Genomic DNA, 18,462 nt, shown 5'->3' on the forward strand with positions numbered 1-18,462 from the left:
AAACCGTTATGTAACAATGAGTATGGAAACCACGCGAACCTTATCTTACATTGCTTCGTGTATTTAACAACGCTCTGAATAAGCGGAGAATAAGAGGCAATGTATTCACTGCGGCCCGAAATTTTCGAGTTAGGGGCTTACAAAATAGTCTAAGCTTAAACTAGTTGGCAACTTTAGGGTTCGAGAATGATACACTGAAACTGTAAAATAGCTAACTATTGCCGATATTTGTACGAATTGTGACATGAAATTAACCAATTTAATTTAAATTTAATCCAACTTTAGACCATACTTATATTGAAATATGTATACAATTATTCCTTATGAATAGTATGGTCACGGCTCTATTCCCCGGAGGAGTCTAAAGATGTCTTGTTTTCCATACGTATGTGTTGAATATTAATGTCCATATACTATGACAATAATACATACTAACTACTCCGCTATGATATATAATTGTAATTCTAAAATAAATTACGTTTCTACCTTCAACAATGTTAAACTTATCCAACAAAACTGCATTTTCAATGTATATGCAAATCCTGTTTACTAATGTTGCGGATTGTTGAGTCATCTTAAATTTTACACAGCTATATTTTACTTGAGCTATTTTAACGAAGCTTGCATTATTATAATAATCCATTATAAGCACAAAAATGTATAACATAATTACGGAGCTGTTTACGTCATAAATTTTCAATGCTCATCTAAAAATCCGTTTATATATTTGTTTAGAAGATCCTCTTCTCTGAAACAATTTGTTTATTATTTATTTCGTCGTAAAATAGAAAAGAAATAGGTACTAAAAAATATTACACATATTATATGGAAAAGGCTGAAATGAAGATAGATTTATATTCAACGCGGTTCGTCTTTTCGAAAACAGTACAAGAAACGTATTTTTCTACATTTTTCCCGTACTTTTTTTGCCGTAATAGATAGGCACTAAAATTTTAGCAGAATATAACATATACTTATCTAGACGGGGATTTTATCGACAAATCCAACTCCCACTTAGCCGGATTAACGTTGTAAACCATCACGAAAATGAGCCTTATTATTAAGTAATACAGCGAATTTACGATAGAACGCTCCAAAATTAATTAATATCACGTTACATACATAAGCTGTCGACAGCACTATATAAAAGCAGATATCTCCTTTGGAATTTCCCACAATATCTAGAACGAAGCTAATACAATAAGCCGAGGTGCGGTATTGTCAATAACAGCAAACAAGACTCCTTTAGACAATAAAGCCAGCTGTTTGTAGAAAAATTTTAATCGCACAGAATAGAGAGTTTTCAAAGTTTCAGTTGAACTTTTTCACTGTAATTGGACTATTTAATTTCATCACTGCTATTATTGTTCTTATTATTCTTTACAAACTTGAGGAGAATAAAAATAAATGTCTGAATTAAAAAGGTACAAAAAGATGAAACATGATAATGAAATGGTGAAGAGTGGTTTCAATTTATACGATTCTTAAGTTATGTATTTTAATGTGATTAAAGCATTTTTGGTCTACTTTTTTTATAGTAATATAGTTAAAATTTGATAGACAATAGTAGAGTTTAAAGATACGCGATCCAATATAATAATAAAAAAATATTTCCTACAAACGATCTTTATCAAAACGATGTATTTACCTACGCATCTTTTCAAATATTGAAACAAATTAGAGAAAATTAAATAGCCAGTAATTCGTAATTTTGGGAGCAAAGTCAGAAGCCAGTCAAAAATATTATTATGCCGCCTCTGTGTGCTAAACGAAGTAATTTGTATTCGCAAATTAATAGGTTACGTACACATTGCTTTAAAATGATTAATTGGATCCACTGTTAATTGGATCGTATAATAAGAATAACTTTAATATTTATTTATAACAATCTATGGTATATATATACTTCTTCTACGATATTCTTACTCAAGTCAATTAAACTTTTACAAAGCAATTTTTTAAGAAACGATTAATGAACCATTTAGCATGGGAAAGCTAATTCTATTTATTGATTATTACGAAAATAATAACAACGGTTTACACTTAAACTTAACTTATTATGTTATTTGTATGTTAGAAAATGGAACAGTTTATATTCCATATTGCAACTGAAACCAGATTTCTATTATAGATAGAAGCTGCAATTTTATACAACGTTTAAAGTTTATTACATCGTGTTGAAATTTAGAATATTAATTCAATTATTTCAAGAATTCTCATAAAAGATTATTGCTATCTGCATTAAACATTTACTCAAGAAAATAAGGGAGTGTATCTGGGTAAAAAGGGCGAGGATATATTTATAAGTTTCTGTATAATATGTACCCATTATACAGATAACTTTTAAACTATCTATGTCCTATAACTCTATGTTCTATTTCTTCATAATATGTCTTCGTAATCACATTAAGTTAATCTTAATAGAAACTAAACAGGATATTTAATGAATTAACAAAAAATAGCATTAGCTTTTCATATTTCATTACAATAATAAATAATCAAAAGCTTTGATATTTCACGTTGCAATTCTTGATACCCTCGCGAACACTAATCGAATAACAAAAGGCCTTTCAATAAATCTATACTAATATTATAAAACTGAAGAGTTTGTTTGTTTGTTTGTTTGAACGCGCTAATCTCGGGAACTACTGGTCCTATTTGAAAAATTCTTTCGGTGTTAGATAGCCCATTTATCGAGGAAGGTTATAGGCTATATATCATCACGCTACGACCAACAGGGGTGGAGCCACGGGGGTGAAACCGCGCGGAGCAGCTAGTTCTATATAATTTTACGCGAAGATGAAAAGAGGTAATTAAGTACAAAAACTCGACAAAGGCTTCCCTCATCCGTTATTTATTTTATATAAAGGTTAAGAACTTAAGAGTCGCTTCCTCAAGGTTGTGGTTCGCCTGCGGATGGGAAGTACTTGAAATAATATATCGTAACGTATAATATTTGTTTTATAGGCCTTATTTATAAACATTATAATATAAATACTTCATATATTATGCTAAATATACAAGGTTCATAATATATTTTAACGTATTAATTTAAACTTCTTCAATTCTACTTTAACAATAGGTTGGAAAATATTTTGCAAAAGAAATTAATACTAAACAGATAGTAAAAATGTTTTAATGCATAACATTTTCATATTAATACAAATATATTCAACAAGCTAATGTTTATGAAAATGCATGAGGTAAGGAGAGTATGAATTTAATTAAATTCATTGTTACAAGTTCAGGTTTCCTTTATGAATCAAGGACTATTAAACGATATAATGAAACAAGAGTTTATCTTTATACGTAAAAAAGCCAAAAATCTATTTGCTTATTGTTTATGGACATTAAAAAATCACTCTCGTAAATATCATTCCATTGAAATTGAAATATGTATGTATCCTTAAAAAATATTCGAACAATGATATTCCTTGTTCTATTAGAGATAGTTAAAAAGAAATGTGCATATTAAAAGATAATCAAACAATAATATCCCTTGCTTACTCTTGAAAAATAAGAGCAAACGGAAAGCGATCACATATGCACAATAAGAGATAAAAGCCTGCGATCAAACACAGCTTCAAAAAGCACAATACTACGGCTGACTAATCAAAGATTCCCACACAATACGATAGTGAGCCGCTTCAATGCAACCCCAAGATTAGAAAGGCGAAACTCTGAACACACGTAAGGAAATCGTTATCCAGAATTGCTTCTAAAGCGGTGGCGGTACGGAGAAAACTATTTTTGCAACGGTATTGTCACAAGTCTTTGTAATTTGCTTCGCTAAATTTGAATTCGAGACGCAATAAGCTGAGACTATTACACGCTACTTCGTTACGTTTTTCCAGGAGACTATTCAAGTGGTTTTTGTCTTGAACCTGAGGCAAGATTAAATGTACATATACACTAAAATGCTTATTATATGAAAGGTTGAAAAAGGTGAAGGTTCAAAAAGAATGCATAGTATAAGATTACAAGACAACTTTTCAGTGTTCAAAAGTATGATTTTACTATCATTTTCTTTATTTTTATTACCTTTATATTTTGGTACTTTCGTAACTGTGTTTAAAATTTAAAATGCTTATTGGTATAAGCCCAGCTCTAATACCCCCAATGAGAGCTTTACCAGTAAAGCCTTGATGATGAGCTACAATAATGCAAATACAATGCGCATAAAATTAAGTGTCGGAATTATGTACCTACACGCGTAAATTGGGCTTGAAATTCAATAGTGACGATAGCTGGAGTTTTGATTCGTTATATAAGTTAATTAATATGCTGAATTACTTTATTAAACAACAGTTATTGTACAAAGTACACAATACATCACACAAGGTTTTATTTATTTATTTCTGTCTTAAAACCTTTAAAAATATTTGCAGCATCCATTATTTCTTTGCAGCTTCACAAAATCAAAAGTTGTATTACGTAGGAATTACTAATTTGTACCTAATAAACGAAAAGTTTAAATAATTGCTACAACATGTAACATGAGACGAGGGACACTTAAAAGCTTCAAAGTTACACTATCAAATAAATGCTAATTGAACTGGCCGAGGCCTGTACGACTGACCAAATTGAAAGTGGTATTAACTTTGAATTGCCTTAGTTTGCCAAATTAAAAGCGAAACCATTTATTCAATTACAAAGTACTTCCTGTAAAACTATGTAGAATATCGAATGGCGTAATGGTGCGTGAAAGTCCATTGTACTCGCCCTTTAAGCATAAATCAATTATCTGACCAGAGGAGCATGTAATGGCGATATGAGTAGCAAACGTGAAGCGAAATCCCGCCAATTTGCAGCCGCTGAAGCGCTGGCTGTGCATCAATTTAAGAAACAAAACCTAAAGCAAAATTAACAATGCATTCTTCTATTTTTACACTCGTAATTGGATTTTTGAAGCACAAAGGAACGCGGAGATTATTAGACTGTGTGATGGAAGCATGAACGTAATGGCATCGTAGTGTGTCTGAAATGCTTAGATACTTTTAGCTTTAATTCCGTTTTAACGTTAGCCAAGTGTGTATCATCATGCTTAAGTACTTAATGAATTATTTACTACTTATAAGGTCACAAACATATTTAACTAGAGGTGAGATAATAGAGGGTAAGTGGAAAATCTGCTTTTATTTATAGGTATACTAAATTTATTTTATATGTATAACTTTGGAGAGGTCACAAAAAGGTAGCGAACCCATCCCATTTCGCGTTAATTCTAGATGAATACCTAAACACTTTGTTAAATGTCGGTCTTTAAGATGGCCATTATGAAAGCGTGATGGTATGCTAAGAGTTTTACGACGTACGTGTCGAAATTCACACGAGAAAACCTCTACACATGAAAGAAAATATTATGAAAAGCCCTTCGAAGGTACAAGCAAACATGATATTCTCACTTATTAGCCCAGATAAGGAGATGAGGGCAAAATACCAACTATATTCGGGCTGAAGTAACCCATTTTCGTACATAAACTTGATCCGACTAAAATATTAACAAATAAGAAATAATATATCGCAAAATAAAATAGTATAGTAATGTATATTTTGCAAACTTTCAGTTGAATTGTACTCTAAGTGGAACATATCTTTATTACATTCAATGCATCTCATTATAAATTTTCATTTTATTCGAACGAATGTAGCTCTAACTCAGCATTTTCTGCTTCATTGCGTTTAAAAGACCCCATTTTATTACTGAGGAAAATTGTAACAAAAAGCCTACGCCATTTGGGTTCATTTCAACTGTAAAGTTTTATGAGAACATTGAATACATACAATTTAATAGCGTAGACACTTCTTGGGATGAATTTAATAAAAGTATGAATTAATTCTTCTGACTAAAATTAATCGCTTGAAGTTATTCATCCTTTGTGCCATGATATCTTTTATTATAAAAAATGTCTTATAATAATTCTATAGCAACAGTTATTGGGTATTTCAATTACTATATAATAGAAACTGAAATATTTTCGTAAGAAAATTGCAAAAACTTTTCCTAAACTCAAACACTGCTACGGTAATACACACAACTCTCTTAATAATATATTATACCGTATTACGCAAGCCTTTTGCCGCTATTAATTTATTTTAAAGTACACTTTTGCTTAATTAAAATACTTTTAAACTAATGGCTCGCAAGTTTATGAATATTTATGATGAGTCAAAAAGTTCTGCATAAATAGTGTACATGGTTTTACTGTTTACATCTACGGGCGGGTAAAAAGTAAATCCAACTTATAATAAACTAGCTTCCGCCCACGACTTTGTACGTGCATCCCCGTTTTTCCCCGTTCCCGCAAGAATTTCGGGAAATCCTTTCTTAGCGGATGCCTACGTCCTAAGATCTACCTGCATGCCAAATTTCAGCGCGATACGTCCAGTGGTTTGGGCTGTGCGTTGATAGATCACTATATCAGTCACCTTTGAGTTTTATATATATAGATTATGGAGAATGGGAGGGTCTATGTGATTCTTTAACGAAACATAGTTACGAAATTTGAACACAGTACGTTTATACTTTAATACTACGAAAATTATGCCACAAGCCTCTAGCTAGAGAAATATAATAACTATTACAATAGCAATTATACATAGTTTGGTATATAAGTTACAACTAACAATAAACAAATAGCCTTTTTCTATACGCATCTTTTTTTACTTCTTGTTTGTGTGATGTGCATGACGTGTGCCTAACAATGAGTAAGAAAATAAACGACGTTCCTTTTCCCAACGTTTTTAAGACCTAGCTTAGATTTAACTACTGCTAGTTGTCCGTAATTTGTTAAAACATCGTCTCCATCTATGAACACTTTGTTATTTTAACGTCTCGTAACTGAACCAGGCACGTAGTCTACGTTCATTGTAATTCTAATCAAAAGAACTAGATGGCGCTGATTTTTGTACAAAACAATCTCCCACAAAGAATATCATTATTATTTATTTTTCCATTGTATGTTTCAAAAAGCATATTTTAACATATAATTCGCTTAACAAAATATTTGTTTGATTTTACCATCTCCATTTATTTTAGGGGAGTTCTTAACTTATGAATATTTGAAACAGCTTTCAGGTGTTCGTATACAAAAAAAACAGAGGAAATGATGAAAATTAAGCAGTCGGTACACCATTGTAATGTAATATGCCGCTTAATCTTTGTTCATTGAATGTAAAGATGCGTTCAGCATAACAACGAATGCATTTATTACTGCAAATCAGTATTATGTTATCTGTGCTGCAAATAAATTAACATTCAAATTACTACCACAGTGAATACCATACCAGTACGCATACTATGAAAGATATTTGTTTAGTGAACAATAAAATGTTTTTGTTTATATTTTACACAGTTTAAGTACGAAACCGAGATTGCATGAAAATTTATTAACCCGTAAATGTACTGGCAGTGATACAGAAACGCAATTCCCTGGACGCATTGGATATTTAACTATCGCGCAAGTCGTAATTTTCTAGAATTTATTTTATATTGGTTAAGCTGAAGTTTTTAATGAATTGCTAAATACGATTCCATATGAATGGAAAACAGGAGATATTTTGTTAACAAAAATGTAGTATTGTTTGCTTATAAATAATATAAAATTATTTTCAATTCTATAATGTACAAGTATGTATAACCATTATACTTAAATTTTGTGTTTTTTGTGAACTTCAAGGAAAGGGTATTTGGTTGCTCATAGCAACTGTGCAGCAAAAATCTTCTTTTACATAAAATATAGCTGCATATTTACTCACTTGCTCTCATATAAACCGCTCATGTTGAAGTTATCTACAATTAAAAATGTCATGTTTACCAATAATTTGTTATGAATAATATAAAACAATCAGATGCCATGTGTACAAGAGCTAACCAAAACACCGGCCAGCTCAGTCGTAGCAAACGAAAACAACAATGAACAAAGAAACAACATCCAGTTGATCGCTCATTAATGAACTGGTAACTGTGCTAAATAAACTATTCGCAAACGAGTTTAAAATTATTTCCAAAGGATGTGTTACAGTTGAGATGTGAATTGGAACAAACACAAAGATGAACCGTGAAATACTTTTTATGCTCTCCGCTTTGTTCGTCGTTTTCTCAATCCAGGTCAGTTTACTAAGCCTTTTTTCAAATGGAATTTCGCATTCTATATGTGCATTTAGTTGCAGTCTGGGTGAGACAAGCCGACTGATGCGCTTTGAGAATTCTCTAGCAGAGCTTGATACTATTATACTTTTTTTTATTATCAACTAGCTTTCCACCCGCAGCTTCGCCCGCGCAGTCAAAGAAAAACCCGCATAGTTCCCGTTCCCGTGGGATTTCTGGGATAAAACCTATCCTATTTCCCGGGATAAAAAGTAGCCTATGTCCTTTCTCGGGTATCAAAATATCTCTATACCAAATTTCATGCAAATTGGTTCAGTAGTTAAGGCGTGATTGAGTAACAGACAGACAGACAGAGTTACTTTCGTATTTATAATATTAGTATGGATTGAAGTATTTTAAAATAACATTTAATCTTGTAGCATTTAATAGGATACATGTATATTGAATAATTAAATATATTGTCATCTTAATTCTTCAAAAAAATATATATATCCCTAATAAAGATAAAGGCTACTTTAATAATAATAAAAAAAAATAAATAAATAATAATTGTGGTCTTGTTTTCGTATATATTTGTAGATAGTTAAAATCACAATTCACCCAATTTCTTGTCCTTGTTCCGTATTTATAGACAAATCGTAAAGTTTATAGTGCGCGTAAATACGCGCACTATAAACTTTGTGTTTGCAAAGCAATGAATGAAATCATTCATTGCTTTATTTTACGCCAGTCCTTGCTTGCCTCAATAGAATTACGACTGTTAAGGGAGATATACCTAGGTTTTCGTTTTGTTTTACCACAAAATTTTATCAAAATGGGTCATTTTAATGTTTGACTTGTTAATCTTAATAACCTCACTTTACTACTTGTTTCAAAATCTAATAAATTGCGTATTTTATTAGATTTCTCATAGACAATATTATGCTTCGCTCCAAAAGTACATGACATAAAAAAAAAATTACCTCCGACGTTAGATCTTAGAGATTCTCTTTTATATTTTGTATTCGACACAGAAACAAGCGCTACTTTTGCTGCTATTACTTTATTTTATCTTCTTCATTAAATAAAATTTTAATCATTATTTAGATTTAAGCAATTTATTTGGTTTGAATTCATAATTTACAAAGATGTAGGTAGGTAGATATTGAAGATAGATATTTCTCTTTGATTTTTATATTCTCATTTAAACTTTTTTTCTAGACAACAGACTTCCAGGATAATCTAATAAACGGCTATCGCACGTTAATAGCGGACATTCAAGTGAGGACACAAAAGTCCCGGGAAGACATGGACACGTTAGTGTCGCAAATAAAACTCCTCATGAAGAACGAAGCCGACAAAGCAATAAATTATATGACGGTGTACCTTGAACAGATATCGCTGTACTTTCAGGTGAATATGTTGTTATTATGTCGTACACGGGTTAGGCTAATGGAATGTTTAATTGTAACAAATGGTAATGCGAGATAGGATGTGTATGTTAGTTCAGTATGTAGGTGTACCTATTTGATTATAATTGTCACATAGTTTTTTGCAAAATTTAAGAAAGCTAGTAAGCTTCGTCACTACGTTGCATAAAGACATACTATTTTTTAATGAGTTATATATAGACTCACATCAGTCATATTAATATTATGTGAAAGTATAAATGTAGTATCTAAAATTTTGATAATTGTGACCCACTCTTAGATAAGACAAATGCCATTCGAATATAATGTAAATTACCTTTTATAGCTAAAGTATCATTTTAATGTGGCGTTAAATGTGTGTGATTAGATAGCGTGACCCCATTTCACTTGCCAAATAAAGCGATTTCTAATTACGTTGCTTAGTAACAATTAAGGTAACAATATTATTTCTTCAAAATGCGTATGAAGAATCCATTATTTCATGCAAAATGTTAAATTAACATCACTTAATTTTAATGTAAATAGAAACGATTTTAGATTTAATAATACTGTTGTTTTTTAATCGTCCTCCAATTAATTAAATTAGTCATATGATTGTAGGTATGCACAGAGATAATGCAAGTGTTAGGAGGTCATTTATATTTTACGGGCAAATACGAGCGAGTATACCATGTTTAATAGAAAAAAGCAGCAGTTACTGGATAACTCATTTACTATTCAATCCCTACCATTTCAATTCGATACGCACCGTAAATGTTATTAAATATAAAATTTACGATCTTAACCCACTTTATTTAAGTGGGAACTTTATATCTTAAGTTTTCCCGATAACCCCGATGTAACATGGTTTAAAAACTTGCTAGGTCATAATTCATGATCGTAAACCGCGAAACGGCACTTATTGTAAGGAGAGCATCGTAAAACTGCTGGGCGAGAATCTGCAGCTCGCTGATGAGAATGTCACGCTCTGCTTGGCTCTAGGCTACCAGAGAGTACAGAGGTTGCCAGGTAAGTTCTAGTTTATGGTATGCTATAAATCGATAAAGAAGAAGCTAGTTATCTTTCATATAGAACTTTCTGTTGTGAGACACAACTCCCGAAGGCTCGCAAATGTTTTACGCGCTGAAGTAATTTTCCGATTAGATTTTAGAAGTATCACACCGCTTTCTCATTGAATCCGAAATTAATTAGACGTAAATGACGTTAGAAAATAATAGGATAAGAAAAATTAGGACAGTGATCTTCCTGGACAACCGTTTTATTTTTTAAGTAAATTGAATTAGTTTTAGCAACGTTATGAAAAACATGTAGGTAGGTACTGCAAATAACTTTACATTCGATAGAGCAAATCATTTGAAGATTATTTTGTCTTGAATATTTTGTATCTTCATATGATACAAAAAAGATGGATACACGATTTAGTAAGACGTGTTTCTAGCACCGTGTCTCAGGACTCTAGGGAGCACTTTTTGGGACAGCTTTGAGCAGGGAATAGACAATTTTCGCTTGATGAATGCGAACTGGGACGCGCGTCTTGTTTCAATTTGCTAAACAATTGAGCGCAGTTTGAAACAAACAATTTTCTAAAATAACACGTATACTATACAACTATAATACATGGATTGCTTGTTATCTTATTCTCTAAACGCTAGAGAGGTGTGTGTCCATCTTTTTTTCTCTCTACAAAATAAATTGATATAAGAAACTCTACTTCAGAAGATTTTCACTAAGATTTCACTCTCACTAATTCTGTAAAATCTATTGAGTTATTATCCTTATTTTATTAGAGTGCAATATTAGTTGGAAGGTTGCGGATAGCCCATTTCTGTTGGTTCTGTTTACAACTTCAACATTTACGCTATATCCGGAGGTTTATGTCAACCCACATACCGCAATGTGTTATTTTACGAGTCTTCCTTGTTTGTCTAAGTGTATGTCCGTTTGGAACAACACAGGATGTGTTCATAACCGATGTACAATAATACAGACAGTTAATAGATTGTGTTTACTTTGCGGAAATAGTTTCTTTTTTAGTGATAAATAGCAGTTTTAAGAATGTAGTGAGATCGTCCTGAAATTGATACATATATAAAAAAACCGCGTTTAAAAACATAAGAAAATAGTTGCACATCTAGCCTATAGGTGTGTCAATTATAGTCTTTTATAGATGCGACCTACAACATATTCTATTAATGATGTAAAGTTACGTTCAGAAAAAATACTATTTCATTGTAGTATTTTTGTCAATATTAATTCTCTGTAGGAACGCGAAAGCCTGAATATTTGCAGATTCGATTATATTAAGTTCATTAAAGAAAAAGTTGTCGAGATTTCTTACTACCGAGGCATTGTAATGCGTAGAAAAAGTATTACAATTGTATTGAGAATTGTATAATGTATAGTCTCTTCTCACGCTGTAACGAACTCAAGAAAACCACTCAATAATTATTTGAAAAGTTTTATTTACATTTAAAGATTGCGATGACTTTGTTCAAGAAAATATAAATGAGAATATTATGAGCACTGCTTTTATATAAAACATAAATAACGACGTAGGTAATAAGTAAAGATATTTCTCTATTCCAAATAATAATAATAATCGTTTTAAGATGGTGGCTTCAGATACCAATTTAATCATTCCATTTACATGATAACAAGCTTAGCAATACAGTTTTTTTCCTTGAAACATTTAGGTTAGTAGTTTACCCTGTAGACCATCCAATTGTACATCGAGAATTGATTATTTTTCCATATGTTTAAAAACACACTTAATAAATAATATGTGAATTTCACACTAGAACCGCTCAAAGCAAATCACCAGTTTAATAGTAATATCTCAATTCCAGAGAAGTTGCAAGTTCATTTCGAAACTTTGGAGAATCTTAAGAAATATTCGGCGTCGAAGTTGTTCGAATGTCAGAAGCAACAGCAAGTTGGAGGGAATTGCTCCCACGAAAGCCAAGATCTCGAGAGGACTGTGGTATGTATAATATACTATTTATTATATTGTTTTCAGGGTTGAAGTCAATCAAACTGCTAAATAGGTAAAGATAGGTAGAATACTATAAAAAACTTCGGCTAGAGTTCGTATTTTTTTAAAAGAATCTTCACCAAAAACATAAAAACTTATTTGAATGAAAATTTGACTGATTGTTTTTAAAGTTATTCTATATTCGGCGAAATTTCAGCAAGCTTAATATGATAATAAACATCATAAATATTTCGACATTTAATGCATAATTTAAAGAGAGCGATCAGACATCATCACTACATAGTATAAAACAAAGTCGCTTTCCCTGTCCCTATGTCCCTATGTCCCTTTGTACGCTTAAATCTTTGAAACTACGCAACGGATTTTGAAGCGGTTTTTTTTAATAGATAGAGTGATTCAAGAGGAAGGTTTATATGTATAATAACATCCATTAAATAGTGGAGAAGTACTGTTATTTTTGAGGTTTCTAATGTGATGTCGTAATAAATTACATTTTTTCCGCTTACATTGCAAACGCAGGCTGAACCCTAAGAGTTTTATCAAAATAATGTACTAAGTTATAAGTATTATACACATTGAAAAGGTCTACAGAAAAGTCCGCGATGGTATATGTCTATCTCTTATGGATAACCCACAATAACTTTTTTTTTGTCATTTACTTTTTACGACAAATAATGGCTAATTTTCGATGCGATTTTAACCAATACAGCATTAATCCTTAACCAGTTAAATACCTTGAATACATTGTTCATTTAATATAGATCTATATGGCCCTTTACACCGTATGATTTAAGTGAATATTTTCGAAGATATTACAGATTTAAAAATTGCGGGACGTAGCGTTTGCGGCGGTACCGGCCGGCCGGGCCGCTATGTTTTTATATACAACGTTCACAGTTTTTCTGTAGTGTTTTTAGTATCAGCATTGCACCCGTGCGAAGCCGGGGCGGGTCGCTAGTTAATAATAAATGCTTATAATTTTATCGCAGCTAAAAACGTTCAATATTAAAATTAATACCGTTCGAGATTATTAAAAACATAATAAGCCCGAGTTATTATGATATAAAAATATGCCTTTAAAATACATATGTTTAAAAAATATCCATAATATTACCCCTGTTTTAATAATTAATTCATATACAGTTTCATATAAAAGTCGTTGTTTTCAGTTTCTCTACGAAACATCACCATTTCCTGTAGTAATGGCGGAGATAGCCATTCATGGGTTCAAAGAAGTTTCAGACTTAAGTGTATGCCTAAAAGACATAATTTCCAGAATGATGACTCACTCCGTAAAGGTCATCGGTGACTTCAATAGATGTATTCACAATATCGAAATGCCGAAACTGAAATATTTATTGAAGTTTATGAAGAAGTATGCTTGAATTAACGTAGAAGATAATAATAGATTGCGCGTTTGTAATAAGTTTTAGTGGTTACGTTTGTGTCTTGGATATAAATAATTTTGTCAATAAAATCTTTGTATAATATTTTTCTTTTATTAAACTAGCCCATATTATTTTTTTAAATGTTCTTTTATTATATTTAAAACCTTTAACATACACTATTAATGTACCGTTATGATATTATTAAAGCTTAATCGAAAAAGAAATTGAAACAAAACCTTTTGATTATAAATATTAAATGCTCTGAGGAATTCAGTAATTAGCAAGCATTTAGCGCACGTCTAGACGAATATTAGAGAAAAACCAGAATATTCCGAATATTATTATTTCTTCGTTAACATTTCAATACTCTGGTATTTTATATTACTATTTGGTTATTGTTCACTTTCAGGTCATGTAGTTATGTAACATTTTTAATTTTTTTTTTATATTGAATTTTCAGTTAACATAATATTATACATAATCAATGTAGTTCAGCTATGTTTTGCCTGTAATTTAATGACCATGATAACAACATCGCAAATCCTGTATCATTATGATAAGATAAGGCTAATTTGAGATGTAATTTAGCAGTACGATAGATAATAATAAAAGCTTTGTAACGTCTAGCATTTACTGTTTTATGTTTTTTTACTACTGAAATTATTTTTTATAGTATACCTACTAAATAACGGTGAGTAATTCATTACGAGTTGTATTATCTTTATAAAGAGAATTGGGAAAATATTTTCGCTAATCAATAATTCGTATTTCAGACTTTACTCCAAAACTCACAATATAACTTTTGTTGTTTACCTCAATATAAAATATTTACTTAATTTAGATTGAGGTAAACAACAAACAGACCAGAACCTTTAAAATAAACAATAATGTCTTACCAAAACAATAACAACATCGGTGGAACAGGGCTGGTACTTCAAGAGTCTACTGAAACGTAAAGTTCTTTGTGCCATAGTTAATGGGCCCACAGGCCGAGATGTGTGTATGAGCGGCGAGGGAGGCGGACGCGGCGGCGGTGTTGACATCGGGGGAATGTTCCTTCTAACGGTCTCTAAGGGCACCGTCCTCGCCACCAAACTATCACTACCCACTGACGTAGCACTTCCACTGAACATGTTCATCAAATCCCCAATCGACCCACCGCCGCTCGATCCAGCACTACATCTCAGCTTATCCAAGTCCGTCAAACTTGACCCGCGACGCACACGCAACCGGGAACCACCCGACCGATTCGCAAAAGTCTGGTCCCGACGCACATCGGCTTCACTAGCCGTTTGTATTTTACGACTTCGTACCATCGTGGAGAAGTTCTATAAAGTTGTAAACTTGAGTTTCACCGCAGGTGATATCAGTTACGACGAAGAACAAATACTAAGTGTAAACACCTGAAGTGAAATTAATTTGCATATAAATTGCTGATAGGCACACGCGCCACGCGAACATTAGGGCCACGGTCGCCCGCAGGATAGCGATACCGCGTCCTCGCGCGCTTCCGCCGCCATCGCTTACGCAATGTTGTCAAACCCTGAACATTTAAATGGAGAATATTTTTTCCCCAATAACCATTGAGGTGTGTGAACGATACAAAGTTCGGTTTCTGACTGAGCCGGGACGTAGATTCGTCTATGGATAAAGTAACTTGAGTTGAACTAATGAGGTGATTGAGTTCAAAGGCGTCATGGGAGCCGGCGGGAGGCCCCACTTACCCCGCGGGACGCTAGAAGCGAGGGTGTGTAAAGTACATTACCACAAACTCGCATATGAGAAATCTTAAGCACTAATTTATCTAACATATTATTATATCGGGGGCAGAGGGGTCAATTGGATTTACATCGACACAAATCGAATCAAGACGAAATGGATCAACAGAAAGGAAATTTTAGCATTTGAGAAATGAAATTCGAACCGGTTTTACTTTCTGTTCTGAATGAATTACTTACGAAAATATCCAATAGATTCGACCTTTTCCAATAAAACGCTCATAAATGTGTTAATAGTTATTGCTTTTAAAGTGGTGAGACAACTGTTTAATTGATAACTATTCTAGATAGTTGCGCCCTTAAAACTTGACTTAGTTAATTTAGGCTATTAAAATAATTTTTCTGTGACGACTGCAATGTACCAACGTTATTTGTATTTGACGTAATTTGTGATTACATTTATCAACATGAAATCTAAATGGGCGTGTTTTAATATAAAGAACACGTTAAATTATTATACTTTAGGATAATTAATAAATATTATTCACAAAGTATTACTTATGAGTTCTTTAAACCTAAGAAGGCTAAATTACTTAATTTCAGTTTCAAAGCATCCATTATAACATGAATATAATATCATCAGTTTTTTTCTTAAAAATATTTGAAAATCAATTTCACAAATCAAATAATTGTTCATCAGTAAGTCTGACTTTCAGACTTATTTAAGTAAGACAAGGGCAAATCAGTGGGAGGTATCGTGGTAACAGCTTTTTCCCATAACGCAGTGGTAGATTGCCTATCAACGCCATTTCACAGCTTGATACTAAAAGTTATTGCTTGTCTTTTATTTCTATGCTATGTTTAAACTATTTAAACCATTTTGAGATGTTTTGAGGTATAAAATTAGTATTATATGTATATTATATGTATTTATTTTAAATCAGGATTCTTATATATAGGCATAGCTATATTGTGTAGTAGCTTAATAACTATTCTGACTAAATCGTCTTGCTCATGCTCCGTGCGCGGTAAATGTAACATAATTAATTTTCGCAGTTAAAATATTGATTTAAAATTATTGTCACCTTTTATAAATGCAGGATCAATATAGTTCGTATTTCTTTTAGGCATATCATTCAATTTCAAAAATGAATATCAAAATATCTTTTCACTTACCTTTATTCCAGAATTGGTAGCTTTTTTATACATGTCACAAAATGCAATAAACACGAATACTTTTCGATACCTTAATTCTCCATTTTTAAACACATTTTAACAAAAAAAAAAATATAATAGTGGAGCGCCGTAAGATTTATACCTCGGAATCCAGGGCCAGTCAATGAATCTTAATATAAACCTTGAAAATATGTTTTTAATAGTATATAGAAAAATGTTAAAAAAAATTTTTTTCGCGCTCTCAATTTTTTAAAAATTATTATAAACAATTATTAATTTTTTGGAGTTTTCATTGATTTATATTAGTCAAAAGTCATATGTAAGGCATAAAAATGGTCAAACCTCGGAACCCAGGGCCAGTCAATGAATCTGTATATCAAGTATGAGACTGCATTATTAAAACCTCAAATAAAAAAGTTAAAAAAAAAATTGACCGATCTCGATTTACAACAATTTTTAACAACAATTTACTGAAAAATGAGAGGCGGAATGGGGAAAAAGTGTTTATAGTGAAAATTTTTATTTTATTTGTAATAAATTATATGTGCAGAGTAACTTCAATGTTAATTTATTAGATTATCGTAAAAAATAAGTTACAAAAAAATTTATCATTATCTATACACATTGTTACATCATTGTACATTATTGTCGTCGTCGTCGATCTCGTTGATATAGATTGTAGGTGAAGGATTAGTGCAGCTGTCACCATTGCATTCTAAGCAAGCTGCAGTGCAGTTTAATCCACTTTTCCTGCACCCACAAGATGCTCCACATCCTGTTTTGCATGAGCAAAAAATAATTTTTAATAAAGATTCTGGAGCTGGTCGTTGCGTCATTGTTTGCGGTGTCAATATTCCGCATTCATATTTCCACCCCATTCTTCTGGTAATATTTCTCTTCCAAGCCATGTTTGAACTTGCAAAAATACTCTTTTAAAGTGTTCAAATGCGCTATCTGCAGTGAGTGGTAATGACGGCAGTTTAACGCAGGTATTTTTAGCAGTTGCTTTAAAAAAAGAGTTATATCTTAATGCATTAAGATCTTTTATTTTCTGAGGGTCACCGTATAGCGCATTTGAACACTTTAAAAGAGTATTTTTTGCAAGTTCAAACATGGCTTGGAAGAGAAATATTACCAGAAGAATGGGGCTGGAAATATGAATGCGGAATATTGACACCGCAAACAATGACGCAACGACCAGCTCCAGAATCTTTATTAAAAATTATTTTTTGCTCATGCAAAACAGGATGTGGAGCATCTTGTGGGTGCAGGAAAAGTGGATTAAACTGCACTGCAGCTTGCTTAGAATGCAATGGTGACAGCTGCACTAATCCTTCACCTACAATCTATATCAACGAGATCGACGACGACGACAATAATGTACAATGATGTAACAATGTGTATAGTTAATGATAAATTTTTTTTGTAACTTATTTTTTACGATAATCTAATAAATTAACATTGAAGTTACTCTGCACATATAATTTATTACAAATAAAATAAAATTTTTCACTATAAACACTTTTTCCCCCTTCCGCCTCTCATTTTTCAGTAAATTGTTGTTAAAAATTGTTGTAAATCGAGATCGGTCAATTTTTTTTTTTAACTTTTTTATTTGAGGTTTTAATAATGCAGTCTCATACTTGATATACAGATTCATTGACTGGCC

General features: G+C 32.0%; 1 protein-coding gene across 1 annotated transcript; it reads left to right on the forward strand.

Annotated features, from left to right (window-relative positions):
- The first annotated feature begins 7,832 nt into the window (after window positions 1–7,832).
- LOC149479898 (uncharacterized) lies at window positions 7,833–13,956 on the forward strand. The gene is made up of 5 exons (XM_089707481.1): window positions 7,833–8,110; window positions 9,311–9,502; window positions 10,383–10,527; window positions 12,366–12,499; window positions 13,681–13,956. The coding sequence occupies exons 1-5, from the start codon at window positions 8,054–8,056 to the stop codon at window positions 13,894–13,896; spliced, it is 744 nt and encodes a 247-aa protein (XP_089563607.1). The 5' UTR covers window positions 7,833–8,053; the 3' UTR covers window positions 13,897–13,956.
- Window positions 13,957–18,462: the final 4,506 nt, after the last annotated feature.

The sequence above is a fragment of the Colias philodice genome, chromosome 19 (assembly GCF_061535455.1).
Source record: "Colias philodice isolate Cphi_HAF_F1 chromosome 19, ilColPhil1 Martin Lab GWU primary, whole genome shotgun sequence".
NCBI lineage: Eukaryota > Metazoa > Arthropoda > Insecta > Lepidoptera > Pieridae > Colias > Colias philodice.